Genomic DNA, 26,940 nt, shown 5'->3' with positions numbered 1-26,940 from the left:
CCCTCCTCGCAAAGTGGTTCGGCCCGGGCTCCCCTCGGCGCCCCGCCCCTTCTCCGTCAGCCTCCGCGCGAGTGGTGCATTGGCGCGCGGCGCGGAGGGGCGGGGCCCGGCCGGGCGCGCGCGGGCGCTGCTCTATAAATACTGGGCCGCACCGCCCGCCGTCTCGTTCGCTCCGCGCCGCCCGACCTATCTTGAGTGGGAGGCTGTCTCTGGCTTGCGCATTTCGCAGTCGTCTCCTCGCTGCTGCTCTTTTCTTTCAACGCCACTTTCACTGACCACCACCGTCACCAAAATGAACGGGCAGCTCAACGGCTTCCACGACGCTTTCATCGAGGAGGGCACTTTCCTCTTCACCTCAGAGTCTGTGGGGGAAGGCCATCCAGGTGAGGTCACGGGGCCTGGAGCTAAGCGAAGGGCGGGGCGCTGGGCAGGGACCTGGCCGGCCGAGCGCCGCGGATAGCGGGTGTCCGCGCTAGCTGTCCTTCTCGGCCGGGCGGTGGGAAGAGCCGCGGCTGCGCTGCTGCTTCGTGGCGCCGCCGGTGCCGAGCGCGTGGCCGCCGTTCCCCTCCCCCTCCCATCCGGCCGCGCGCCTCGGCTTGCGGAAGATTCCAGAAAATAAGAATGGTGGGGGCCACCGAGCTTGTGTTGTGCCCGGGAAGGGCACGGTTTCCTTCTCTCCGCCCTGCCGTTCGAAAGTCCTCAAATGGGCAATCCGCCCCGCGTGCTCGCGGCCGGCTCTCGAGAGCGCGCGCCCCGCATTGCAGCCGCAACCACGTGGTTGCCGCGTGTGGCATCTGGGCTCCGGCAGCCGCTGGGCCTCCGAGCCCTGGGTTTGAGGGGGCCAGTGCCTGGGGACATCCATGCCCGTTTTGCATCCCTTTGGCTTCGGTCGTTACCCGCGCCGAAGAGAGCCGACATGGGCCCAGGCCGAATACGGCCTTGCCATCAAAGTGACAGCCTTCAACTAAATATAGCGCACGTTGGTGAAGGCATCCCTTATTTGGGCCCTCGGTGAAAAGGATGAGAAGCATGAATTAACTCTAAGCCGCCACGTGCCGTGGCTTTCCTTTTAAAATCTTTGGTACGTAACGTCAGGCATGGTTTTACTGCATATTTCCTTCTGTCGGCTTTGTCCACTTATCCGCCATTATGGAGATCATTCTACACGTGAACAAATGAGGCTTTTCCCAGGACCCTTCGATCTTGGCCTGAAAACATCACTTAATAAAGATCATTATTTTGCTGTTTACACTGCTTCTGCTGTTTCTTAGAGTGACCGCAATACATAGTCTTAGGGCTTAAAGGTCTGTTTCTAAGTCTATTGTGCTTGATAAAATCCCACGAGCAACCTAATGGTAGTAGTAAGAGATGATAAACCCAAGATCCTGATGAGCGCAGGATTGGTGAAGGTGAGGTGTTCTGGATTTTTGTTTGGATTGGTCCTCCTTCAGTGTGAGGGTATACCATTTTGACCACCTTTTTAAAAACTGATCTTTGGAATCCAGGGCTTCCAACGGCTTCATTCCAGCTCAAGCTGCTGCTGAGAATTTGCATTTCCACCCCAGATACACTGAATCAGAATGTACAGTTTAACAAGATTCCCAGGTGATTTTTATGTATAATAAATTGAGAATCACTGCTGTAGTTGTTCTCAGAGTTGTTCCCTAACCAGCAAGCAGCATTAACATTGCGTGGGAACTTGTAGGAGCAGTGGTTAAAGTGATCCGACTGCTAACCAAAAGGTTGGCAGTTCAAAACCACCAGCCGCTCCGTGGGAGAACGATGTGGCAGTCTGCTTCCGTAGAGATGTACAGCCTGGGAAACCCTGTGGGGTCACTATGAGTCAGAATCAACTGGATGGCAGTTTTTTTTTTGGGGGGGGGGGGGCAGGGTGGAACTTGTAAAGGCAAATTACCAGTGGGAGTTTGAAGCCCTGTTTTATATTCCTGGACTACTTTAACAAAAAACAATTCTATTTCTTTTATTCATAAAGTGTTTTTCTTTTCATTATTTAACTATTAATTGACCTTAATTCTCATGTTGCCCTAACTGGTATTCCTTAAGATCAGGAGACAGGCTGGAAATTAATAGACTGTTCTGTATCAAAGAAATTGATAACGTGACAAGCAAAATAACCATTAGTCTTATGATTTGTTAGATTTATAATTCAAATTTTAACATTTTGGGAAGAAAATGCATTGGTAAAAATACTGTAAAGCTAAATGTTGCTGCTCATGCTTACGCTTTCGTGGATTTGAAGATGCCACCACGTTTCTGTTTTTGCGTGAGTAATATCTCAGTTATGTGGCTGCTTATTTAACAATGGGAATTGTTTGACCGGGAACATATTTTTTCAAAATATCAAAAATACTCTTAGGCATCTAAGATGCATCAATTGGTCCCAACCACCTAGAGTAAAGGAGAATGAAGAACCCCAAAGACATAAGGAAAGTATTAGCCCAAGAGACAGAAAGGGCCACATAAACCAGAGACTTCATCAGCCTGAGACCAGAACTAGATGGTGCCTGGCTACCACCAATGACTGCCCTGACAGGGAACACAACAGAGATTACCTGATGGAGCAGGAGAAAGGTGGGGTGCAGAAATCAAATTCTAGTAAGACCAGACTTAATGGTCTGACAGACTGGAGGAACCCCAGAAAGCATGGCCCCTGGATTCTCCATCAGCCCAGAAATAAAACAACTTCCAAGACCAACTCTTCAGACAGGGATTGGACTGGACTGTGGGACATAAGAGTGTGTCTCTTAGGTAGATAAATGGGCAGCTTCTGTCAGGAGGTGAGATGGGAAGGCAGAGAGGGTTAGGAGCTGGTTGAATGGACATGGTGGAAAGGAGTGTGCTGTTTCAGTATGGGGAGAGCAGTTAGGCTCACATAATTATGTATAAATTTTTGTATGGGAGACTAACTTGAAATGTAAACTTCATTTAAACTACAATAAAAAAATACTCTTAGGGATGAAAACAAAGTACTTGTAAGTAAGGTTTAAAGTGCGTATGTTATAAAAGGTTCAAATGTATTAAACATGCTGTATGTTCTGGCTTATCTGAATTGATGGGCTTGTGCAACTAAATTAATAACCATGATGTCGAGTTTTCAAGTAACATGCAACACTATATCCAGCACGTTCAGGCAGATGGCTTCTGGTATAGCAGTGCTTTAATCAGACAACAGTTAAGTTTGATATCTCCAAAGATCTTTAAGTTACAGAAAGAGGAGCATGACGTACTTAAAATAATAGTACATTGAAGAAGCTCAGCCTGGAATTTTATTTTTTCAGATAAGATTTGTGACCAGATCAGTGATGCTGTCCTTGATGCCCACCTTCAGCAGGACCCTGATGCCAAAGTGGCTTGTGGTAAGTTCACAACTCGTGCTTGCTTAACTGATTGAAAGGTAATATGAAGATTACTTTCGTTTGAGTGCAAACCTTTCTTTTATTAGAAACTGTTGCTAAAACTGGAATGATCCTTCTTGCTGGAGAAATTACGTCCAGAGCTGCTGTTGACTACCAGAAAGTAGTTCGTGAAACCATTAAACACATTGGCTATGATGATTCTTCCAAAGGTGAGTGTTAATGAGTTGGCTTTTCTAAGGTCTTCATTTTTCTCCAGTTAAAGCCTGTGAGGGTTGAAGAAACTATCTTCTAGAATGTTCCTGCTAGTCTTTAACTCAAGTTGTATAATTTTAGAATACTTGATTCTTTTCCTTCTACCTGAGTTTTAGGAATACTTGATTACTTTAGCAGTATTGGAAATTCCAACGGTATTGGTTTTTTTTGTTTTTTTAGAACAAAGCATTTTTCTGCTTACAGGATTTGACTACAAGACCTGTAATGTTCTGGTAGCCTTGGAGCAACAGTCGCCAGATATTGCTCAAGGTGTTCATCTTGACAGGAATCAGGAGGACATTGGTGCAGGAGACCAGGTATCTTGGAGGCTATCTGCAGCTCTTATAACATTAAATTCTAAAGCTTGGATTGATCACGTTAGTGACTTCTTTTTTTTAGGGCTTGATGTTTGGTTATGCCACTGATGAAACTGAAGAATGTATGCCTTTAACCATTGTCTTAGCACACAAGCTCAATGCCAAACTTGCTGAACTACGCCGCAGTGGCACTTTGCCTTGGTTACGCCCAGATTCTAAAACTCAAGTAAGTGATGATTTGAGTTCCATGTCAAGTTATCATAAAGCTACATGACGTCTCACGTTAGATTAGCACAAAAAAAATCAGTAAAGTTATGTTTTCACTTAACTATAGCTCATTAACTGGGGAAAAAATAGCCTATCAAGTAGAGAACTGAGTATAAAGCTATTGTTTGGTTACAGCTGATAACCTATGTTGTCTTCAAGGTGACTGTGCAGTATATGCAGGATCGAGGTGCTGTGCTTCCCATCAGAGTCCATACAATTGTTATATCCGTTCAGCATGATGAAGAAGTTTGTCTTGATGAGATGAGGGATGCTCTAAAGGAGAAAGTCATCAAAGCAGTTGTACCTGCGAAGTATCTTGATGAGGATACAATCTACCACCTACAGCCAAGTGGCAGATTTGTTATTGGTGGGCCTCAGGTAAGGCCTTACAATGGCATTCATTTGTTGTATTTTTCTGTATCTTTTGTGATGGTTACTTGAAGTTTTAGCTATCACCACCTTTTTTCTAGGCCTTCTGAAGCCTGCATGTGAATCTTGAGGATGCTTGTTTGATAAACAGTAGGCATTTAGCAACCTGATCCTAGAGCCATTCACTGGAAAGGATTAGGCCTAAAGTGACTTAAATCCTGTAATTTCAGGGTGATGCTGGTTTGACTGGCCGGAAGATCATTGTGGACACTTATGGTGGTTGGGGTGCTCATGGAGGAGGTGCCTTTTCAGGAAAGGATTATACCAAGGTGGACCGTTCAGCTGCTTATGCTGCTCGTTGGGTGGCAAAATCCCTTGTTAAAGGAGGTCTGTGCAGAAGGGTTCTTGTTCAGGTATATACTCTTCTATGTAACTGGAGTGATTTTTAAAGTCATGTAAGAACCGGGGGGGGGTGGGTGTTGTATACCAGTGTATTACACAAGTGTGTGGGTCTTTTAGATCACTGACTCTTATGACATTTGAATTCTTTTAGGTCTCTTATGCTATTGGAGTTTCTCACCCATTGTCTATCTCCATTTTCCATTATGGCACCTCTCAGAAGAGTGAGAGAGAGCTATTAGAGATTGTGAAGAAGAATTTTGACCTCCGCCCTGGGGTCATTGTCAGGTAAAGATGGTAAAGTCTTGCTAGTGAAAAACACAGGGAGTGGGTGTGTATATATACTCTTTAAATCCTAGGAGGTGAAAGCGTGAAGGATAACTCATTGAGAAAGACATTTTACTATCATTCCTAGAAACATAATGTTACGCTTAAATTACCTATTTAAAAAATCTAAAATTTTAACGCTCTGTGGTTTAGGCTAACCAGCTTCGAAAATCCTTCACATTTGATGGTGGGCTTGCGCTACCTAAGGATGTTTACTTAAAAGAAATTGGCACAGCTAAATGGGATGTTCTAGGCTATGAAAAAGAAAATAAACATGGTAGGGTGGGGGCTGTGGGACATTGGTAAGTATTCCATGATCTCAGATGAGCTTTTGACACTTGGAATTCTTCAGGATAATGACAAGTTTTCATATTTGTTGAGCCAGTGATGGAAAAACAAGAACTATAGTTAATAAGGACTGTGCAAGGAGTTTGGACACCAGGGAAGTAACACTTTCGCCACAAACTTTTTTCCTAGCATTCCCCAGAGAACTGAACTCATTTGCCAGAGCTCTTGAAAATGAGTCTTGCTGATTGTTTTGCTTTATTTTAAATGAATGCTGTATATTAAGTTATGGACTTGTATATTCCAGGGATCTGGATCTGAAGAAGCCAATTTATCAGAGGACTGCAGCCTATGGCCACTTTGGTAGGGACAGCTTCCCATGGGAAGTTCCCAAAAAGCTTAAATATTGAAAAGTGTTAGCCTTTTTTCCCCAGACTTGTTGGCGTAGGCTACAGAGAAGCCTTCAAGCTCTGAGGGAAAGGGCCCTTGTTCCTAAATTTTCCTGTCCTCTTTCAGCTCCTGATCAGTTGCAGTCACTCTAGTTAATGACATAAATTTTAGTTTTTGTGGGGGACTGTAAGTTGGGCTTGCTATTCTGTCCCTGGTGTTTTGTTCACCATTATAATGAATTTAGTGAGCATAGGTGATCCATGTAACTGCCTAGAAACAGACAACACTGTAGTAAATAATGCTTTTTGAAATTGAGCCTTTGTGCCCTACCACCCAACCCTCTAAAGTCCTAATTGCATTGACTTTCCCACCAAATGCTGAAAATGTTCTTGTAATGTGCACGTAAAGTACTCGTAGTTCCATTATAGCCTCTGTCTGGCAATGCCATAGCCCTGTCAGCATGAATTTGTAATGTCTTGAGCTCTGTTATGAATGTGAAGCCTCCCCTCACCTCCCTCTAACTTGATTCATTTCTAACTATCTAGTTCTTTGTCGGGGAGTGTTCCCTATCCAATCAGTCTTGCATGTAACGCAAGTTCCATTTGGAGCTCTAGCCTGACATCAAAAAAAAAAAAAGAAAAGAAAAGGGCAGTTACCATTAAACCATCTCCCTGGTGCTTATGCTCTTTAATTGCCACCTCTTAAACAGCACCAAATCCAAATCTTTCCACTTTCAGCTGTCTTCTGGAGGACGTACGTAATAAGGTTTTTATTTAGTAAACCAATCCTATGCATGGTTTCAGCACTAGCCAAACCTCACCAACTCTTAGCTCTAGAAAAACAGGCGCTTGGCACCCTTGTGATGTCATACAGAGAAGTCACAGGGGTAGTACCTAAGGGTCTGTAGGTTGCACACTTTGGTACCAGATAACTTTTTTTTTTTTCTTTATAAGAAAGACTGAGTACTCCACACTGCACAGTAACTCCTCCCAGGGTTTTAACTTTGTTTTGTTTTCAAAACCAGGTCCAATGAGCTTTCTGAACAGCTGGTGTAGCTACAGAGAAACCAGCTTCCTTCAGAGAGCAGTGCTTTTGGCGGGGAGGAGGAAATCCCTTCATACTTGAACATTTTCTAATTGCTTATTTATTGTATTCTGGGGTATGGCGTAAGTACAGAGAAGCCATCACCTCAGATGGCAGCTTTTAAAGGATTTTTTTTTTTTTTTTTCCTCGACACCATGATTCCTTTAACATGTTTCCAGCATTCCCAGGTAGGCCAAGGTGTCCTACAGAAAAACCTTGGGTTATACCTACAGGGGGTCTGGCTGGTGTTAACAGAAGGGAGGGCAGAGCTGGTGCGGCTGGCCATGGAGAAAGCTGACTTGGCTGGTGTGGTACAGAGAAGCCAGCTTGTTTACATGCTTATTCCATGACTGCTTGCCCTAAGCAGAAAGTGCCTTTCAGGATCTATTTTTGGAGGTTTATTACGTATGTCTGGTTCTCAATTCCAACAGTTCAATGAAGATCTAAATAAAATGCTAGGTTCTACGTTAACTGCGTCCACTATTCCTTAAAAAGTGTCTTTGGTATTTTATATAACCTGAATTCATTGTATATGTACCTTTAACTCTGAATAATTTGTATCTACAGTCCTACCATGGCTCAGGGAAATAGCTCATCTTTTGGACCGAACTGTACAGGCTAATTTAAAGGTACCAAAGCTTAGAATCTTTCCTGATAGAAAAGTTTTTTTTTTTTTTTTAAGATTTGCCTGTTTGTCCAGCATTGCTCTCTAGTTGACAAGTGTCTCCCTATTGGGGCAGTTACTCCTACATTGTCAATAACATGCTTCTCATGTCTTATACCAAAAGTCCTAATAGAGGATAGCCTGGTTATATATAGTTTTGGAAATTTGGAACTTTAGCCAAGCTAGTCTTAATGCTGGAAGGGAGTATATTAAAAATAAGATCTTCAGTCAGGTCATAGCTGAACAGTTAGTTTTGGGTGAGTTGTTAGAGAAGTGCTGTAATGCAGGAACAGGTTTTTGGGCACAACAAAAATGAATTTTTTTTAATGACAAGATCACAGTTAAAAAGGTCTTTCGTTTCCAAAGGTTTAAAGTTCACTCTGGCAGTTTGTGGAGAAGGCCTATCCACCACACTGGGTAGACCTAGACAAGAACCAGCTAACATGTTTCCACTGGCATTTTATGCATCTACTTTTGACTTGCTATTGGGGAAATGCTACTCCAGGGCATCAGTGAAACTCCAAATTACAGAAACTAGACCCTCAACCTTACACGTCATTGAAGAAACGTTTCAGCGTCCAGTATTTTCAAAAAGCTTTTTAGATGCCTGTCAGGGGCCATCTAAAGGGCAAGTATCCATGTTGGCCCAATATGAGAACTGATTAGGAGGCTCCCTCTGTCCTCAACTTAAGCTCCTTGAGGACAGAGGGAGCCTCCTAGAGGCCTACCCAAAGATAAAGGTAGATGAGCAGGTGTGGGAGAACTGAAGCAAAGGAGTGGAGGTATGAAATGGCAAGTGTTAAGAATGATCACAAATAGCTGAGAAAGCGTGAAGTGCAAGTACCAGGGAAAGGAATGTTCATTATAAATTGTATTTAGGTTGAAAAAGTTGCATTTCACCTAGTCAGTGACAAAGATTCAGATACTGGGAGTAGGATGAGAAAAGCCACCTGGCTTCTCACTGAAAACCCACTCAGAAGAATTGCATTTGCAGAGCCAGATCCTTCCTGCAATCTGAATAGCTTGTACTAGTATTTAGATGACCTTAATACTTTCATAGGGGAAATGGGTCTCAGGTGGTAAACTCAATAGTTAATATGGGCAAGCATGCTTGCCCTCCTCAAAGTAAGAGTCCCCTCCCAAAAAAGTGAACAACTATCCAGTTAAGTAAGTCTAATGGGTGGGGGGCGGGGGGGATAAGAGCTGACCACGGGTAAAGAACACAGTACCAGTTGCAAAGTGATAAGGACATCCTGTGCCACTGCCATTCCTAGCCCATGTAACACTTTGTTATAGAACTTTCCACCAGGCTCCACTAGATCCTCAGTGGGTTCCTTTATTTGCAGGCCCAGCCTGCACAACCTACATGGTGGGCCTGCCCTAGGAGAAGCAGGTCTGACTTAGAGATGAATAAGTGTAAGGATAGACAGTCCTGTAGGATATCCAGGTAGAGCTATAGGTAAGTCTAGGGCTCAACAGAAATCTATTACTGGAAACCATGGAGTGGACATAATCACTTTACTGTGAAAAGGCAGCTGCCCAAGAAGAACCCTGGGACCACTGTCTAAGGGGTATGGGAGTGGGGAGGAATGTAGGCATGGGAAGAGAACCTTAAATTTTTTCAAATTCTGTCAATTTACCAAAGCACTGTCCTCATGTTACTGCCAGCCTCTGCCATGAGACCAACCATAAGCTCCTGGAGCCAAAATTAAGCCCACTGCTGATGAGTCACTTCCAACTCATAGCAACCCTAAAGGACAGACTAGAACTGCTCCATAGCGTTATCAAGGCTGTTATCTTAATGGGAGCTGACGGCCACATCCAGCAAAAAATGTTGCCACTGAGTCAATTCCAACTCATGGTCCCTATAGGAGAGAGTAGAACTCCATAGAGTTTCCAAGAGTGCCTGGTGGATGCAGACTGCCGACATTTCGGTTAGCAGCTATAGCACTTAACCACTACACCACCAGGGTTTCTGTCACATCCAGCAGGGACCCTTTTTTTGCTATTATGCATTCCTGCTTCCCAGCCCAGTTCCACACCTTTGGTAAATTTTTACTGACTGAGAAGCTTCCTGCATCACCCTTGCACATCCAGACCTACAGTGACTGCAAACACCCCCTAATCCCTCACCAAGTTTGTTTTCCACTAACTGCCCACTAAAGGCTAGAATAATGCCTAATACTGAATTTACTTTTTGAGAAATATTACCAATCATCTAATTTTCCTTATTTAACTTTGGTGATGCTTTTCTGACTACAGGTATGTGTCATTTAATGACTAGTGGGGCAACATCTGACCCGTAGACATCCTGGTCCTGCCAGGTTATCCAGATCCAGAGAACAGGATGTGGTAGACATACTTTGCTAAGTAGGGAGATCCGATCTGTTTCTCACTAGCTCTCTGGTCCCTAATCAGCCCCACCCCTGGGCAGCAGGGGTCCCGGAGCCCATCCGCAGCTGCCTATCCCACCGTGCTCGCAGGGACTTCAAGGACGCCCTTGCAGCCCCCTAGGGGGATGCCCTTGTGGCAGCTATCCCCGCTCCAATTGGGGTGGGCGGGCCTGGAAAAGTTTAGAGCCTATTAGGGGAGAAGGAGAAGGAAGGGAAGGAAACCAGCAGCAGGACGGAGTGCACATGCACCCACCCCAGTGCTTGGGCAGGTCCCAGGCATGGGTCTCAGAGATCTGCAGTGGTTGAGCCAAAGTTTTTGCAAAGTCCTTCAGCATGGTGGCAACACAGGTCCCAGGCCCAACCGGTGACTGTCCTGCAAGCCTCTCCCCCGTATATAACATGGTGTTCGCACAATATTCAGATCACAGAATGTGCAGTGGGTGTTAAACGACGCATACCTGTATTCTCACAATTGGTAGTGAAAAACTTACTGGCTGTACAGATAACAGAAACAAAGAAGGAACAAGATTGTAGTAAAGATAAAATTACTCTGTACATTTAGAACCTGATTACCATTCTAATCATACTTGTAACTGAGAAGACAAGTTTTTAACTGCATTATTTCAGAACTTATCAGCGATTCTGAAAATTAGACAAGGCACAGGAACTTAAGTCAAAAAGACTTGAGTTCAAACTATCAATCCATCCCTTACTAGCTGAATGCCTTTGGGCAAACTATCACCTCGAAACCTCAGTTCTCCAACTGTAAGGTGGGGCTGCTGGCTCTTAAGGATGAAATGTGGCAGTGTTGGCGCAGTGCTTCACACAGTGCCAGGCACCTAGTGAGCACTGTAGAGTGGTTAGCTATTATTGTCAGGGTACATCAAAATCCTTCCACCATGGGCTAGATGCCTTAAACCTCTTACACCTCTCTATCCTATAAGGACATTTTCACATTGTTTCTAACCTCCTCTTGGCCCCTCAACCTTGGATTGATAAATCCCATCCTTGCTTTATCTCCTTGGCTCCTCTAAGCTATCATCTCTGAATTAAACAGAGCTATGGACAAGAAAAAAATAATGTAAAAAATATTGAGATAATTTTTCCATATAAATGTCCACTGTGTAAGTAATGGTCCTTTGATTGGCTGTTCCTATACCTACAACCCAAGAACTGACTCTACTCAGAACTCTGAATGAACAGGGTCAGAGTTTGACTCAGGAAGATTAGGATTTGAAGAATCCATGTCCGAATGACTCAACTCTCCAGCTGGCTCAAAGGGCCGCAAGTTTGCATAAGTCACCTCTTCGGCCAGCTGCTCCAGGGAAGGGCGGCCTAGGGCCAGATTTCGAAGTGAGATACAGGTCATCAAGAAGCTGAAAAAGAGGAAAAAGGCCACCCAGTTCAAACTCCTATTTCAACATAGGAATTCCTACCAAAGCTCTTAGGGGGCATCTGGTCCTGCCCCCAATCACCCAGGCACATACAAGCATCTCCCCAGAATGACCCTCCACACCCCAGCTGGAAAGGTACCCCTACTCCTTTATACAGGCCAGTAGAGGATTCCAGGGTGGGGCAGGAATAACCCGTGAGGAGACTGGAGATAAGCTGAGGCAGAACAAGACAGCAGCCCATCAGACACACACCATTTATTCTTTCATTAAATCGAGAGGAGAAGGTGAGGGGAAAGTGAGAGACACCCAGTGCTACACCGTCCTTTCCTGGGGGTGAGTCCTTGGTGTTTCCCTCACAAAGAAAAGTTACCCAGCTTGCAAACATCAGGTGGCAATGACAAGCATTTGTGAGTGAAACTTACCTACGGCGAAAGACGTAGAGCTTTCGCAGCAAGAAGCGGAAGAATCGCTCGTGGGTAGGGGTATTTCGCCGGCGCTCGATCTCCTGGAGCCTTTGCTGGCGTCTAAGAAAGGTCTGAACCAGAGGTGTTGGCTCTGGGCCCCCTTTTACTTCCCCATCCAGCAGAGGCTGCAGTTCTGGAGGTAGAGGCCCCGTTTCTGCCCAGAAGACAGCAAAAAGAGGAATCACTGAAGATGAACTTTCTCTCCTTTAGAGCTAACTCCCTTTCCACCAGCTTCAAGAGCATCCACTAGTGGCTAGATCTTCACAACCCTGACTTCTCGTAACCAGGGACTGCCTCAGCCTAAATGCTCACGTACTCACCACTTCCATTCTCCACCTTCTCCTTCAGTTCTTGCAGATATGCCAGGTCTTGCTCCAATGTGAGCTCCGTAGTGTTGACATAGATGTACATATAGCAGGAAGGACTGGGTGACGTTGTATACACCTTGTGGTATGCACCAGCAGGCAACTGACAAGGGGGAAAGAAACGGATCTACTTCATTCTCTGACCTTTCCCAAGCCAGCCTATGGGCTCCCTACTCTTACTCTTCCTGGCATCTTTCTTCTCGTCGTGTTTTGGAGGCTGAAGCACCTGACCTCTAACCAGCCCTAGGGGCCCTTGCTTTTTAAGCCCACACTGCATTACTGCTATGGTAAAGCACTCTGAATCTCTAATAAATGAATGCCGCTCACCGAAACATCCTTCCATCCTTTTTTTTAAAGATGACTTCATGAGGCAGTTTTGGCTCAAGTTTCAGAAGTTGTTTCCAATTAACCTTTCTGCCATTCTTAATCCCAGGAAAATACCTGCATTTTTTCTCCCTCTCGAAGAGTCTGGTTCTTCTGCTCTGACACCAGCTCCACAGTCACCTCCCCCTGCAGCAGCTGGATGCTAGTGTTGCCCAGGTCTTCACTCACAAAATTCTCCAGGTGCAGCCCTGCCAGGGGCAACAGTGTTCACCATCCCAACTCATCGCAGAGTGAACTCACTCCCAACCAGAACGAAGACATTACACCTACCCTACCACCTTCCTCAGGTTCCCCCCACCACACGCAGCATCCCTGGCCAAGGCAGGCAGGATGACAGAAAGCAAAGGCTCTCCTCACTGCCCTTCATACCAGGGAAGTCTGCAATGAAGACCACCTCAGTGTGGTTGTCCAGGCTGCTCTTGATCTCCTGAAACTTGGCCCTCCAGGGAGACAGGTCCATCAAGAGTGGCTGCAGCCAGGGTGTGCGCTGAAAGGGGGACCAGGCAGCCTGCACGATGTCCACACGAGGGTCAAAGATCCTGAGAGAAGAAAACCACATTCTATGGAGGCCACAATTACCCACACACCACACTTCCAGTTTTGTTCCTTTCATCAGTTTCCAGGCAGAGAGAGCAGCGTTTCCAGACAGAAAAAATGGCTTTATGTCAGCACATTATTGCCCAGTCCAGAGCAAAGAGAGAGAGGGAGGGAAAGAGACTTTGGAGCACTGGGAAGAATGGGGGTTAGTGGCTACCTAGAAACCATCCTGTTAACATTTCTAAAAGAACAAGGCAGTTAACTTTTTTTCTGGGTGATGGTGCCCCCTGCTGCAAGCAATCAGCTATACCCACAACCAAATCAACGAGGACATGCACCAGAGGGATAGCCTCCCAAGCAAGCCAACACTGGGAAGCATGTGCTCTTCTCCCCCTTCTCTGCTCCCACTGCCCACCTCTGATGGAAGCGGTCATTGATGGAGACCCAAATATCAAAGTAGATTTGGGGCTCAGTGACATTGTACTTGGGAAGCAGGCGGCTCAGGCAAGTGGCATATTGCTTCAGCATGTCTGCGTGATCCTTCCAGCGCCGGCTCTGTGTGAACACCTGCCCCAAACCCGTACGTTAGTCTCACCTTTACGCTAGCAACCTCCCAGACAAGTCATGCCCTGCCAGCTGCACACACACCCCTGCCTGCTGCCCTCTTTGGCCAGAAGAAAATGCAACTTGCCTTTGGGAGGGAATTTTTCACTGCTGGGGTAGTGGTACTTACCTTTCCTAAATTTTTTTTTTTTAATTGTGGTAAAATATACACACCATAATATCTGGCATTTTAACCACTTTTAAGTGTACAATTCAGTAGCATTGATTACATTCACAATGTTGTGCAACCTTCACCACTATTTCCTTTTAAAACTTTTCATCACCCTGAACAGGAACCCTGTACTCAGTAAGCAGTAACTCCCCATCTTCCCCTACTCCCAGCCCCGGGTATCTGCGAATCTACTCTATGCATTTGCCTGTTCTAGATATTTCATGTAAGTGAAACCATACATTTGTCCTCTTCTATCTGACTTATTTCACTCAGCATAACGTTTTCAAGGTTCATCCGTGTTGCAGCACGTATCAGAACTTCATATCGTTTTATGGCTGAATAATATTCCACTGTATGTATAGTGCTGCTATGAGTCGGAATTGACTCAATGGCAATTGGTTTTTTGGTTTTTGGTATGGAGCCCTGGTGGCACAATGGTTAAAGCACTCGGCTGCTAACTAAAAGGTTGGCAGTTCAAACTCCCAGCCGCTCCAAGGAGACAGATGTGGCAGTCTGCTTCCGTAAAGATTTACAGCCTTGAAAACCCTATGGGGTTCTACTCCGTCCTATAGGGTCGCTATGAGTTGGAATCGACTTGACGGCAACGGGTTTGGTTTGGTTTGGCATGGATATACTACTTTTTGTGTATCCATGCATCTGCTGATTTACACTTGGCTTGTTTCTACCTTTTACCTATTGTGAATAATGCTGCTATTACCGTTCCTAAATCTTAAAGGCAAAATCTCAACTCAATACAGTGAGTGACGCTGGCCTATCTTAACCCACACAAAAGAAGGTTCATCCTGGCTGCTGAGAAAGAGCAGAAGGGACCCAAGTTTGTTGTACTTTATGGTGTGTGTAGGACCAAACCAGACCCAAAGCTCAAGGGGGCTCTGAAGAACGGTACATTGTCAACATCAGACGTCTCACCCCAGGGTTAAGGTAGCCCAGCTCGCCGGTGCGGCCATCGCGGTAGGTGATCTTCACATGCTGGTGGTTGCGGGAGTGCACCATCATGTCCCAGGAATAGCCATAAAGCCCGTTTGTCCAGTTGTTATAGCCCTGGGGAGGCACGGCAGAGGGGAATCAGCTCAAACAACAACGATTCTCACACTAGCTCCATCCTCTACCTAGACAGGCTATAAAACCAGCCCTCTTCTCTCCCTACTATAGCCACCCCTGCACTTACCAAGCCCGGCCTCTGCGGCACGCCCCCAGCCCACACATACCTGGGTGAGGAAATGGGAATAGGGCAGGAAGAGCTGCTCCAGGAGGTAAAGCAGGGTGAAGGCAGCTCCTAGCTGATGGCGCAGCCCTGGCTTCTGGCCACCCTTGGCCCGGCTCCTCTTATACACACAGGAAGCACTGGGCTGAGGGGAAGCCTTGAGGGGCAGTAGTTCTTGCAGCCTTTTGGGACAGTGGGATACCAGCTTCCGCGGCCACTCAGGGGAGCAGAAGAGAGGGCTGCTGGCCAGCATGACATAGGAGAACATACCTAGGAAAGCAGAGAGAAAATAAGCACTTCAGGAGTTCAGCTGGATGGAACAAGGGGAATTCCTTCAATCCCCTTCCCTTAGGAAGCTTCTGCCAGGTGTTGCACTTACAATGAAAGTTCTGAACTGTAAGATCCTTGTACTTCCCAGAGATTCCTTACACGACATGCTGAGTCCAGGAGCCCCAATCCTCTCATCCCAATTTAATCCTACTTCAGAGCGACTGCATTTGGCTCAAGTTAGCCCTACTCCAGCACATCTCCCACTCCCGAATACTGCCTCTGGCCTAGTCCTCTGCTGCAAACCTGTGCTTCCTGCTTGCCACCTGAATACAGGTACTGACCAATGCTGAAAAGCTGGGAATTCATGCAGTGGAAGTAGGACACGAAGAAAAGGCCAGCAGGTCTTGAGGCATCAAAGAAGAGCAGGAAGCCAGCTGAGAGGTCGAGCAGCAGTCCACACCAGTGCACCACCAGCAGGCTGGTCATCTCCTCAGACAACACTAGCCTGCAGACACCAGGGACAAGAGTCAGGCACCAGCCCACCGGAGAACTCACCATTCATAGCACATTCATGGCAAAACACACCTCTGCTACCCTGTCCTTGTCAAAGGGTCTACCCCAGCGGGTGGGTAGAACTCCTAAGGTATCTAATCCACCCTACAGTACTTTTCTAACCCCGCTCACTTTCATACGCTAGATGTCCAAATTTTCCCAGCATGCCCTATGCAATAATCAAGGGCAGATCTTTGAGGACAAAATTTGATTGAGAAAGTGCGTGGGGGGTGGGGGCAGGGGGCAGGCTCCTCATGGAGACTATGAATTAGGACAAACTTTAAAAGGTGACTGTTGGATGGCACTTTGCAAAGGCCCCCCTGTAGCCAGTCACCTGCAGAACCACATCCTTGCGTGGTGCCTCAGATAGGCCCCGTCCAGATATCACAGGACTAAGCGGAACCTCCCCATCCCCAGACATGGCCCATTTTGTCAAGCAAGCTTCTCATCCCATGATTGGCCTCTGCCCATCCCTCTTCATGTCCCCAAGAGCCGTGGTGCTAGTCCAGTGGCTCCTCAGCCTGTCCCACCTCCATCTGACTACATGTATTCTCCAAGCAACTGTCCAGGGAAGGTTCCCCACGTCTCAGGCCCACATGCTATCTGGGTGCTGCTGGCTGTCCCCCTAGGAAGCCGAGGCCGTTAGCGCAGAGTATGTGGCCAGAGAGCCTAAAACAGGTTACTCGGTCTCAGAATTATTCTGGGGACCTTGTTAAAATACCTGTGGTCAACTGGACTAAACCAAAGCTAATAAGGTTCCTGAATACAACCAAACACGTCGAGGGGCAGGGTAGCAGGGGCGGCAGTCTGGGGACCATGGTTTCGGGGGACATCTAGGTCAGTTGGCATAAGTTTATTAAGAAAATGTTCTACATCCCACTTTGGTGAGTGGCGTCTGGGGTCTTAAAAGCTAGTGAGCAACCATCTAAGATGCATCAATTGGTCCCAGCCCACCTGGAGCAAAGGGGAATGAAGAATACCAAAGACACAATGAAATTATTAGCCCAAGAGACAGAAAGGGCCACATAAACCAGAGACTTCATCAGCCTGAGACCAGAAGAACAAGATGGTGCCTGACTACCACCAATGACTGCCCTGACAAGGAACACAACAGAGAGTCCCTGATGGAACAGAAGAGTGGGGTGCAGAACTCACATTCTAGTAAGACGACCAGACTTAATGGTCTGAGACTGGAGGAACCCCAGAAAGCATGGCCACTGGAATCTGTCAACCCGGAAGTGAAACCATTCCCCGAGCCCAACTCCTCAGACAAAGATGAGGCTGGACTATGGGACATAAAATGATACTCGTGAAGAGTGTGCTTCTTAGCTCAAGTGGATACATGAGACTAAATGGGCAGCTCCTGTCCGGGGGCGAGATAGGAAGGCAGAGAGGGTCAGGAGCTGGTTGAATGGACATGGGAGGTTTGGGGTGGAAAGGAGGAGTGTGCTGTCACTGTATAGGGAGAGCAACTAGGGTCACATAACAATGTATGTATAAATTTTTGTATGAGAGACTAACTTGAATTGTAAACTTTCACCTAAAGCACAACAATAAAAAAAATAAAATAAAATACCTGTGGTCATGGGCAAACCGACAAGGAACCAGAGTCTCCAGGGAAGTCAGCACTTTACAATTCATTAGCAACCCCGCTCTGCTCACCACCCACTGCACCCTCTCCACAGCCCTATGGGTGGCCCGCGGGTGGTTGGCATGGACTTCTTCATCTTATAGCCAAGTGCAGAAGTTCTTCCTGGAATCCTCCCACGCATCCGTCGAGCCTCTGTTCTTTCAGTTCCTCCAGGAAGCTCTCTCTGACCCCTTCCCACGTCCACGAGTAGCCAGCTCCTGGAGCTCCCTACCAACCTTTCTGTCAGTGATAACCATTATGACACTGTGTCAGGAGTTCCCTTGAGCTGGGTTCTATGCTGCGTTTACGGTCACGTGTTGTTGTTGCTGGATGCCGTGGAGTCAGTTTCTTACTCATGGTGACCCCATGTGACAGAGTACAACTGCCCCATAGAGTTTCTTGGCTGTAATCTTTACAGGAGCAGATCAACAGGTCTTTCTCCTGAAGAGCTGCTGGGTAGGTTCATGCTGTCAACCTTTCGGCTGGCAGCGGAGCGCTTAACCGTTGCATCACCAGGGCTCCTTCACAGTCAGCATTAGCCCCACTTCTGACACAGAGTAGATGTTTTGTTAGATTGAAGCGTAGACTGAGCCGAACCTCAGGGAGGCCAAACTGTCACAAGTGGCTTCTCCCTGCAGGCAGCCAATGGGGCTCCTCCTCGGCACACGGCCCCCCATTGCTGGGTGTCTGCTGGGGTTCCTGGGTCCCCTCTCTCCCCACGCGTAGGGAAAGCATCGAGCCTTTGCCCAGAGCCTCCAGGTGATGACAAACCCTGGACTGAGATCATAGTCAGGCCCAGTGAGAATTCCAGTCTACGGGATGGGAAGTTATTTTTTTCTTAACTTTAATCAACACTTACATAAGAATTACCTATAATTTAATAATAATACAATTGAACTCCCCCCCCCCCAAAAAAAGGTGACTGTTTGGCTAAATATGAAGGAACTGGCAAATAACAGGAAAAGGAAAAAGAACAACGTAAAACAAGATGGGGAAGAGAGGACAGAAAGGAGAGGTGAACCTCTGCTGTGGAAAGAGTTGGCAATAACCGTTCTGTCAGAGCAGAACACTGACTCTGCCCATCTTCTCAGCTCACCGCTGAGGAACCCTGAAGAGGGGCTACAGGACACAGGCACCACCCAAGGCAACTGCTGGGGGCCCTGACTCATTCACTGAGTCACCTAGTGTGGCTCTCTCCTTTTTCTACTTTTCCCTTCTTTCCTATCAATATCATAGGTCACCCGGTGGCAGCTAGGACTCTATCACCGACCCTGCCTTCTGCTGAATAGGGAGGTGAGGAGTGGACACAGGAAAGTACGTGGCAAATTCAGACAAAGCAGGAAGAACAGCCATTCCTGCAGACCCGAGGGTAACGAGTCACCTGCTCTGTACCTCAGCGAGCCTCTGCCCTGACTGCCACTCACTTGAAGGGACTGAAGAGCCAGTGCCGGGACAGGGAGTCCATGGAATAACCTTCAACCCAGTCTGCATCCAGCTTTTTCACACCCGCAATGAAGTACACAATGAAGATCTGCAAACACAAAACACAAAACAAATGTTCAAACAAATAAGAATCTCATCTTCTACAGGTAGTCAAGAATAAAGTGAGTTCTGACCTCAGCCCAGGGCCCAAGGAAGAGGAGATCCATTCCTCTAGTCATTCATTTCAGATATTCACCCATTCAGCAAGTATGTACTGACATCCTACCAACACCAGGCCTGTTATTAGGCACCAGAGCCAAAGTTAAGAACCACAGATGTGATCCTTTCTCTCATGAGGGCCCTAATTTTAGCAGGGACAGAGCTGTATCTTTTCCACGACAAAGTGAGTGAACTCAGAGATTAGGAAACTGGAAAAAATGGGAAAGCCTAGCTTTCCAGCGAAAGAGAGAAGAGAAGATCCAGGGAGGCAGAGAGAGTGAGTCCAGCAGTATGATGGCCATGCTGATGTGCTGGCTGTCAGTGAGCACCTCCCTCTGTGCAAAACCCTGTACCTGGCCACGCAGCACTGTGTAGTTCCAAAGGGGCACCTGGGCATTCCTCTTCCGGGCGCTCAGCAGACCATCCACAGACCTACACCGAGGGAAGTAAGGAGCTTCTTCGTCTAGTCGCATTTCCATCTTTCCTTTGAAATGTGGTAATCCTATCTATCCCAGGAACGTCCAGATCCTCCCTGGTTCTCTGGGCTATTCTGAGGCCCTTTAGAATTATATGAGCAAACTGTAACAGTGACTACTATAAGTTGTAAGAGAAATATTACTAGTAAGTGGTAACAACAAAGAGTTCAATGTTTACCATTAGTTAGCTAGCAAATGAGTTTGTCCTAATGAATCAAATCAGGAAAAAGGCTACAATGTTAGAAGATGAGTGAAGAAGGGAACAAATTTAAGGGAGTGTTTGAAAAGCTAAAAGTGTGTATAAATATACACATAGTACATTATTTAAAAAAAAAAATTCAAAACACTAACAGCAAAATAATGTACAGCACAAAATGACATTTCATAGACCTGGATGCCAGGATCCGGTGCCAGAAGACACCTGCTAACAACTTATCCTGGAAGAGAACTGATAACCCAGGCTATGGAGACCAGGTGTATTCTGGGGAGGGAAGCAAAGCAGGTTTCTAGAAGACAATGAGTAAGCAGAGAAGTTGGGCAAAGGGGAAGCTTACATTTGTGGTCAAGAGTACAGGACTCTGCAGTCAAGGAGACCTGGGTTCTCACTTCGGGCTCATACCTGCTATGTCATCTGAGGCAAATCCTTTACTTCTCAAAGCCTTAGTTTCTTTATCTATAAAATGGGAACAGCACTATGGACCTCATGGTGTTGTACTGAGGAAAAACTGTCAAGTGTTTAGTATAGTGCCTGGCACGTAGAAAGCCCTGAGTGAGTGACAGGTATTTTTTTCTAATTGTGTAAAGTCATGAAAATTGAACTTTCCAGGGATATTGTCAAAACTGCCTCTTAATTCTCTATGATCAGAGCTGGCCATTCTGAATGAGTTTACAGGTTCACAAAAGGGGTATTTGTATGGCTGTATTAATGAGCAGGAGCCCTGGTGGCGCAGTGGTTAAGCTAACCGAAAAGTTGGTGGTTTGAACCCACCAGCTGCTCTGTGGGAGAAAGATGTGGTGGTCTGTTTCTGTAAAGATTACAGCCTTGGAAACCCTCAGTCCTACTGGGTCGCTATGAATCGGAATCGACTCAATGACAACAGGCTTGGTTTTTCAGGGGGAGGTATTAATGAGCAAACCTTAATTAAGACATAACTCTCTAACAAATTCAACGTTAGAGATTTTTTTCCTGAGTCCATCTTACTGACATCTCATACTTGGTTTTCGTTTTTTTTTTTTTTTTTTTTTACCTCAGACATTTTTATTGTTCCCCTTTCAGTCATTCCCTACCCCGCCTCATATCTGCTTTTCATTTAACAATGGGCAGAATCCTTAAAGATCATCTGACCTGCCACCCTGTCTCCAAATACCTTCACCACCTCCCCTTGGAGACGGTCATCTAAGCCAGAGACGGAAGGTCACCTCCTCCCAGGACAGCAGCTCTGGTGGGCCCTCCCCTTCTCACATCATCTCTGCCTCACAGCAACTTTCAGTCTTGGTTCTCACTCTCCCTTCTGGGCTTACACAGAGAAAGTCAGCTCCCTCTTCCACATGCCCACCCTGAAGCATATGAAAACAGCTATGTCTGGCTTTAGTCTTCTCTTCTTCTCTCTAAGAGAGTTACAGGAAGTGGATAGATCAAGGTACCTGGGACATATGGGAAGAATGAAGGGGTGGGAATGGAGCCATTTTGCTTTTTGGCATTCTAAGTGCCCCAACGTGGCTGTCCCCTTTCCCCTCCCAAAGTCAGCCAAATTAAAGTGTGACCTTGTAATCATGTGCAGCAAAGTATGGTTGAAAACATGCTTGCTGGGCAAATTCAAGGACCTCAGTGGGTCCCTGTTGCTGGCAACCATCCTGACCCAGCTAACCCTCCCTTCTGTCCCCCCAGACTCATACCAGTAGCGATTTGCATCCATGAACGTCAGCTGAAAAGCCAACAAACCATACAGATAGGAGTGGTTGTTCCACGACGTCTTGTCCAGGAGAAACACATACCAGTATGGCAGCAGGAACAACACACAGCTTATCCGGTAGCACAGGCCCAGCATCATGCCCAGTGCCCCTGGGATTTGTGGGAGAAAGGATTAAGAGGTCAAAGGGTCACCACAGGCCCAGCTCCCCTGGAACATGCTTTGGGTGGGATTAAGAAAAGTCATCAGGCATTTTATAATCAGCTAAAACTAACGAAAAATTAAATGTTATTTTAAAAAGAAGAGTTATGGAGTCACAGCTCAGACGACACACAGCATTGAAAGTCACAGCAAAGTAAAATAAGCAGCCCAAGACCTTGGTCATTCACCAACATGCTTTGTATTTCTGTGTTTAGGCAGACCAGTCAACCAGTCAACTCTTCTGCAGTTCCCCTCACCCAGAAACATGATGGTGTAGACCAGATACATCCAGTCAAGTGGCAGCGGGCGCAGGGCATCCAGTAAGGGGAAGCGGCACACATCCAGCCCGTCTAGGTATCTGCGGTCCAGGGAGCTGAGCCCTCGCTCCTGGGGAATGTCCAGCACCATCAACAGCCCTGAGAAGGCAGTGAGGGGAGGGGCCCGTTAGGCCTCAGCTAAGGAAGCAGCGGAGTACAGTAGAGTGCACCCAGCAACAGTGTCAGACTTACTTCTAACCCCGGCTCTGCCATTTATTCATTCACTCAACAATAATTACTGAGAGCCTGCCCTGTGCTAGGCATTGTGCCAGCAGTGTGACCTTGGACAGCCACTGGATGCACTAAGCCAATCCCCCATTTGTCAAAGGGGATCATAATACTTCACAGGGGTTCAGTAAGAACTAAATGAGAGAAATGCACAAAATGCTGTAAAAACTGTTAGGGTTTCCACCGTTATATTTATAAAGGTCTGTTCTACTGGGCTACAGAAAGTGTCCTTGGGTGTTTCTCAACCTTTTTTGCTTCCTGGCACACTCAGAAAACAGTACTATTTGGACAACACACTAGGGTAAACACGAGGGTAAACACAACAGGCTACCTAGGTCAGGGAGCCAGTTCCGGTTAAAGGGTTTCTCAACCACAGGACTATTAACCTTTTAGGCCAGACAGGTCTTTGTTAAGGAGCCCTGCGGCGCAGTAGTTAAGCATTCAGCTTCCAACTGAAAGGTCAGCAGTTCGAACCCACCAGCAGCTCTGTGGGAGAAAAGACCTGGCAAACTGCTCCTGTAAAAATTACCCATAACCCATTGCTGTCGAGTCGATTCTGACTCATAGTGACCCTACAGGACAGAAAAGAACTGCCCCATAGGGTTTCCAAGAAGCGGCTGGTGGATTCGAACTGCCAACGTTTTGCTGAGCAGCCAAACACCTATCCAGCCTAGGAAACCCTATGGGGCAGTTCTACTCTGCCCTACAGGGTCACTATGTGTTGGAACCAACTCGAGAGCAATGGGTGATTCTTTGTTGGGAGAGGTTATCCTTTGCATTATGGACATTTAGCACAATCCCTGCCCCTACATAGATGCCAGCAGCCCCCTTCCCAAGGTGTGACAACTAAAAATGTCTCCAGACAATGCCAAATGTCCCCAAGAAGCAAAACTGCACCCAGGTGAAAACCGCTGTGGTGAAGTGATTAATCTCTCAGCACATCTGTAACACGCTGTGGCCTATGAGTTAGGAAGCTCTGGGTTACAGAGACACAGCCAAAATGTCTGACCCATCACCCCTGCCCAGTTTCTCTAAAGTCCTTACCATAGCCACTGGGTAACTTCATGCCACAAGCAAAATGGGTCCCTGTTCTTCTGTCTCTACATTTCCTATAGCCTCAGATCAAAGCATTCTGCCCATCGAACCCTAATAGGAGACAAAGCTGGATTTGATTCTAAATTCCGCAAGGATCTTTTGCATTCTATCAGTATCTTCAGCTTTGAGGAAAAGGGAGGTAAACCACTAAAAACCCAAAAAACCAGAGTCAATTTCGACTCATAGCAACCCTACAGGACAGAGTAGAACTGCCCATAGGGTTTTCAAAGCTGTAATCTTTACAGCCTTGCAAAGACATCACTTTGAAGACTAAAGTGCACCTGACTCAAGCCATGGTGTTTTCAATCACCTCATATGCATGTGAAAGCTGGATGATAAATAAAACCAGAAGAATTGATACCTTTGAATTATGGTGTTGGCAAAGATTATTGACTATACCATGGACTGCCAAAAGAACAAACAAATCTGTCTTGGAAAAAGTACAGCCAGAATGCTCCTTAGAAGCAAGGATGGTGAGACTTGTCTCACATACTTTGGACATGTTATCAGGAGGGATCAGTCCTTGGAGAAGGACATCATGCTTGGTAAAGTAGAGGGTCAGCGGAAAAGAGGAAGACCCTCAACGAGATGGACTGACACAGTGGCTGCAACAATGGGCTCAAGCATAACAACAATTGCGAGGATGGCACAGGACCCAGCAGTGATTGTTCTGTTGTACGTAGGGTCGCTATGAGTTGGACCAGACCCCACAGCACCTAACAACAACAATCTTTACAGGAGCAGACTGCCACATCCTTCTCCCACGGAGCAGCTGGTGGGTTCAAACCACTGACCTTTCAGTTAAAAATCAAACGCTTAACCATTGCGCCACGAAAAAATGGACAAATAACTGCTATCAATCTCCCATCGTCAACTGAACTAGCCCCTCCCAGAAACTGGACTCACCAAAGAGAAAACGGAAGACGGCCAGGTTTGCAGGATCCGTTGGTCGATTCAACAGGGTCACCAGCCTCCGCCAGCTGGACAAATCTGTCCACTCAAAACCTAAGAGTTTTCCCATTCGGCTGCCCTGCCTAGGCTCTGAGGTTTGTCCAGCCTTGTCTTTCTGTACTTTATCTGCAACCAACAAATGAAGAACATTTTTTATGTGTGCGTGTGTTTGTGGAGGGGTGCTTAAAATCACAAAAATCACAGCCCCACCCGCCCCAGGGCTTCGGCCCACCTGGGTTCTACCACTGACCGTAGATTATCAGAAAAAAAAAAAACCCTGCAATGTGGTCCCTCACCCAGGACCCCGCAATGCTCCCGAACCCCTCTCAGACTACAGTCCTCCAGCCTCAAAGCTCCCGTGAATGTCATTATCAACCGCAAACCGCAGACCGCAATCTGTCTGCAAACCCTCTCCAAACGAAGGCCAACTTCACCCGGTCCCACAAGGCGGTCCTTCTGTTCTCGCCCCTCTCTCTACGGCGAGGGCGGGGTTCTGAGCCTACCTGAGCCACGTAGGGACCGCGTGGACCGTTTGGACACTGCCATGGTCCCGCGGGGACAACTCGCCGCAGCAACAGGGTCAGCAAGGCAAGCCAAAAGCGGTGGCTCCTGCAAGTCCCGCCTCCCCGACACTTCAGCACATGCGCGGCCGGCCAGAAAGCGCCAGCACTGTCGGGAAGGGCCACGGCCGCGGCGCCAGACTCCCTGCTTGGTGGCAGGGGGCGGAGCAGGGAGCCGTGGGGCGGGACGGCGCTGAGGGCTGGGCGGGCCTCGACATACCCAGTGACGCAGAAGGGGCGGGGAAGCTCTAGACCCGGCTCTCAGCCAGCGCACCGCGCTTCTCATCTTTGGGGGTTCAGAGGCACCTTCACTCTTTCGCCCCTAGGTGGACCCCGGGCTCCTCCAACTTCGTTGTGTCCGTCCCCGTCCTCATTAGGCTTCTCCAGGTTGTAGTGACCCTGGGATGTCCCCTGATGTGAGGAGTCGGGCGCAGATATATGACTCTAACCCAGAGACGTTGACCGCCGTGTTGAAGACGCACCTGAAAGGGCTGCCCTGGCCTAGAACAAGTGCGCGTATCCCTTCATTCTCTCTCCAAAGAACCCAAGGTTTGAAAGCGGTAGGGAAAACAGAAACAACACAACTGCAGCGAGAATGCGGAGCAGGCTGTGAGTAGAATGTGGTCTCTCAGGGAAGATTCTTGGAGAGCTCACTGTTGAACAAAATTATAATACCCAATTGCGTGCACTGAGATTGGTCAGCAAGAAAAGAGGAGAGCATCCTAGAGCTGCAGGTCCCAAACTTTTTGATGTTAGGACCACTTCAGGTAAATAGATAGCGGCCTTGGAATCTACTTTGACTCATGACTACCTTATGAAAACAGAATGAAACGTAACCGTCATCATTGGGTATCGTGACACGCTGTCTCACCGAGCCTCCCCCACCCTCGCTGGTCCTCCACTTCCCTAAACCTGATGTACTCCTCCAGCGATTGATCCCTCCTGATGACATGTCCAAAGCAAGCAAGTACGAGAATGTTCTATTGTGATCCATGAGGTTTTCACTGGCTGATATTCAGAAGTAGATCGCCAGGCCTTTCTTCCTGCTGTCTTAGTTTTGAAGCTGCTCTGCTGTAACCTGTCCACCATGGGTGACCCTGTGATATTTGAAATATCGGTGGCATAGCTTCCAGCATCACAGCAGCATGGAAGCCACAGTGTGACAAACTGACAGATGGGTGGTGGTGGTGGTGGTGGTGTTAGGTGCTGTCGAGTTGGTTCTGACTCATGGGTGGTGGTAGAACCACTTTACACTCCTAGAAATTATTGAGGACCCTAAAGAGCCTTTGTTTATGTGGGTTATATCTTTCAATATTTATCATGTAAAAAGTTTACACCAAGAATTTTCTTTAATGCATTGATTAGTTAAAAAATACAATCATGAACCCATTATATATTTACATAAATCACACTTTTATGAAAAATAAATATATTCTCTACCAAAGATAAAAAGTGAGAAAAGTGGTATTGTTTTACATACAAATCTCTGTAATGTTTGGTATAATTGAAGACAGCTGGATTCTCATTGCTGCTTCTGTGTTCTATCAGTTGTGAAATGATGCTGATTGAAGTAAATGAAGGAAATTTGGTCTCATAGATATTTAGTTGGAAAAGGAAAAAGCACTTTAATAGTCTTTTCAGATAATTGAGGATATTGTTCTTTGATACCACACCTAAACAGTACGGGTGATAGTTTTTTAAAGGTTAATAGCAATGTGGAACCTGAAACCGTATCTGTCATGGATTGAATTATGTCCCCCCAAAAATGTGTTTATCAGTTTGTCTGGGCCATGATTCCTGGTATTGTGTGGTTTTCCTATAAGTTGTAAATCCTGCCTCTAT

The 26,940-nt window shown here is 46.7% G+C and overlaps 2 protein-coding genes across 3 annotated transcripts; one reads left to right on the top strand and one right to left on the bottom strand.

Moving 5' to 3' along the window:
- MAT2A (methionine adenosyltransferase 2A) lies at window positions 1-7,537 on the top strand. Of its 2 annotated transcripts, XM_023742343.1 has the most exons (10): window positions 172-383; window positions 3,300-3,377; window positions 3,464-3,586; window positions 3,834-3,946; window positions 4,029-4,172; window positions 4,373-4,591; window positions 4,813-4,995; window positions 5,136-5,269; window positions 5,901-5,956; window positions 7,008-7,220. In XM_023742343.1, exons 1-10 carry the CDS (start codon window positions 293-295, stop codon window positions 7,106-7,108), a joined length of 1,242 nt encoding a protein of 413 aa, XP_023598111.1. In that variant the 5' UTR covers window positions 172-292; the 3' UTR covers window positions 7,109-7,220. The 2 variants fall into 2 exon arrangements, with proteins under 2 accessions (XP_004388300.1, XP_023598111.1); XM_004388243.1 differs by having other exon boundaries at window positions 1-383; window positions 5,901-7,537.
- Window positions 7,190-25,149, bottom strand: GGCX (gamma-glutamyl carboxylase). The gene is made up of 15 exons (XM_004388242.3): window positions 25,042-25,149; window positions 24,494-24,664; window positions 22,205-22,363; window positions 21,733-21,898; window positions 19,714-19,792; window positions 19,144-19,250; window positions 15,879-16,042; window positions 15,272-15,537; window positions 14,973-15,104; window positions 13,683-13,834; window positions 13,100-13,269; window positions 12,788-12,918; window positions 12,302-12,449; window positions 11,940-12,135; window positions 7,190-11,499 (listed from the first exon to the last, which is right to left on the bottom strand). The coding sequence occupies exons 1-15, from the start codon at window positions 25,082-25,084 to the stop codon at window positions 11,307-11,309; spliced, it is 2,277 nt and encodes a 758-aa protein (XP_004388299.1). The 5' UTR covers window positions 25,085-25,149; the 3' UTR covers window positions 7,190-11,306.
- Between the last annotated feature and the right edge of the window lie 1,791 nt (window positions 25,150-26,940).

The sequence above is a fragment of the Trichechus manatus genome, unplaced genomic scaffold (assembly GCF_000243295.1).
Source record: "Trichechus manatus latirostris isolate Lorelei unplaced genomic scaffold, TriManLat1.0 scaffold00208, whole genome shotgun sequence".
NCBI lineage: Eukaryota > Metazoa > Chordata > Mammalia > Sirenia > Trichechidae > Trichechus > Trichechus manatus.
Note: the sequence above shows the minus strand (reverse complement) of the source record. Positions and strands in the feature narration are given on the sequence as shown.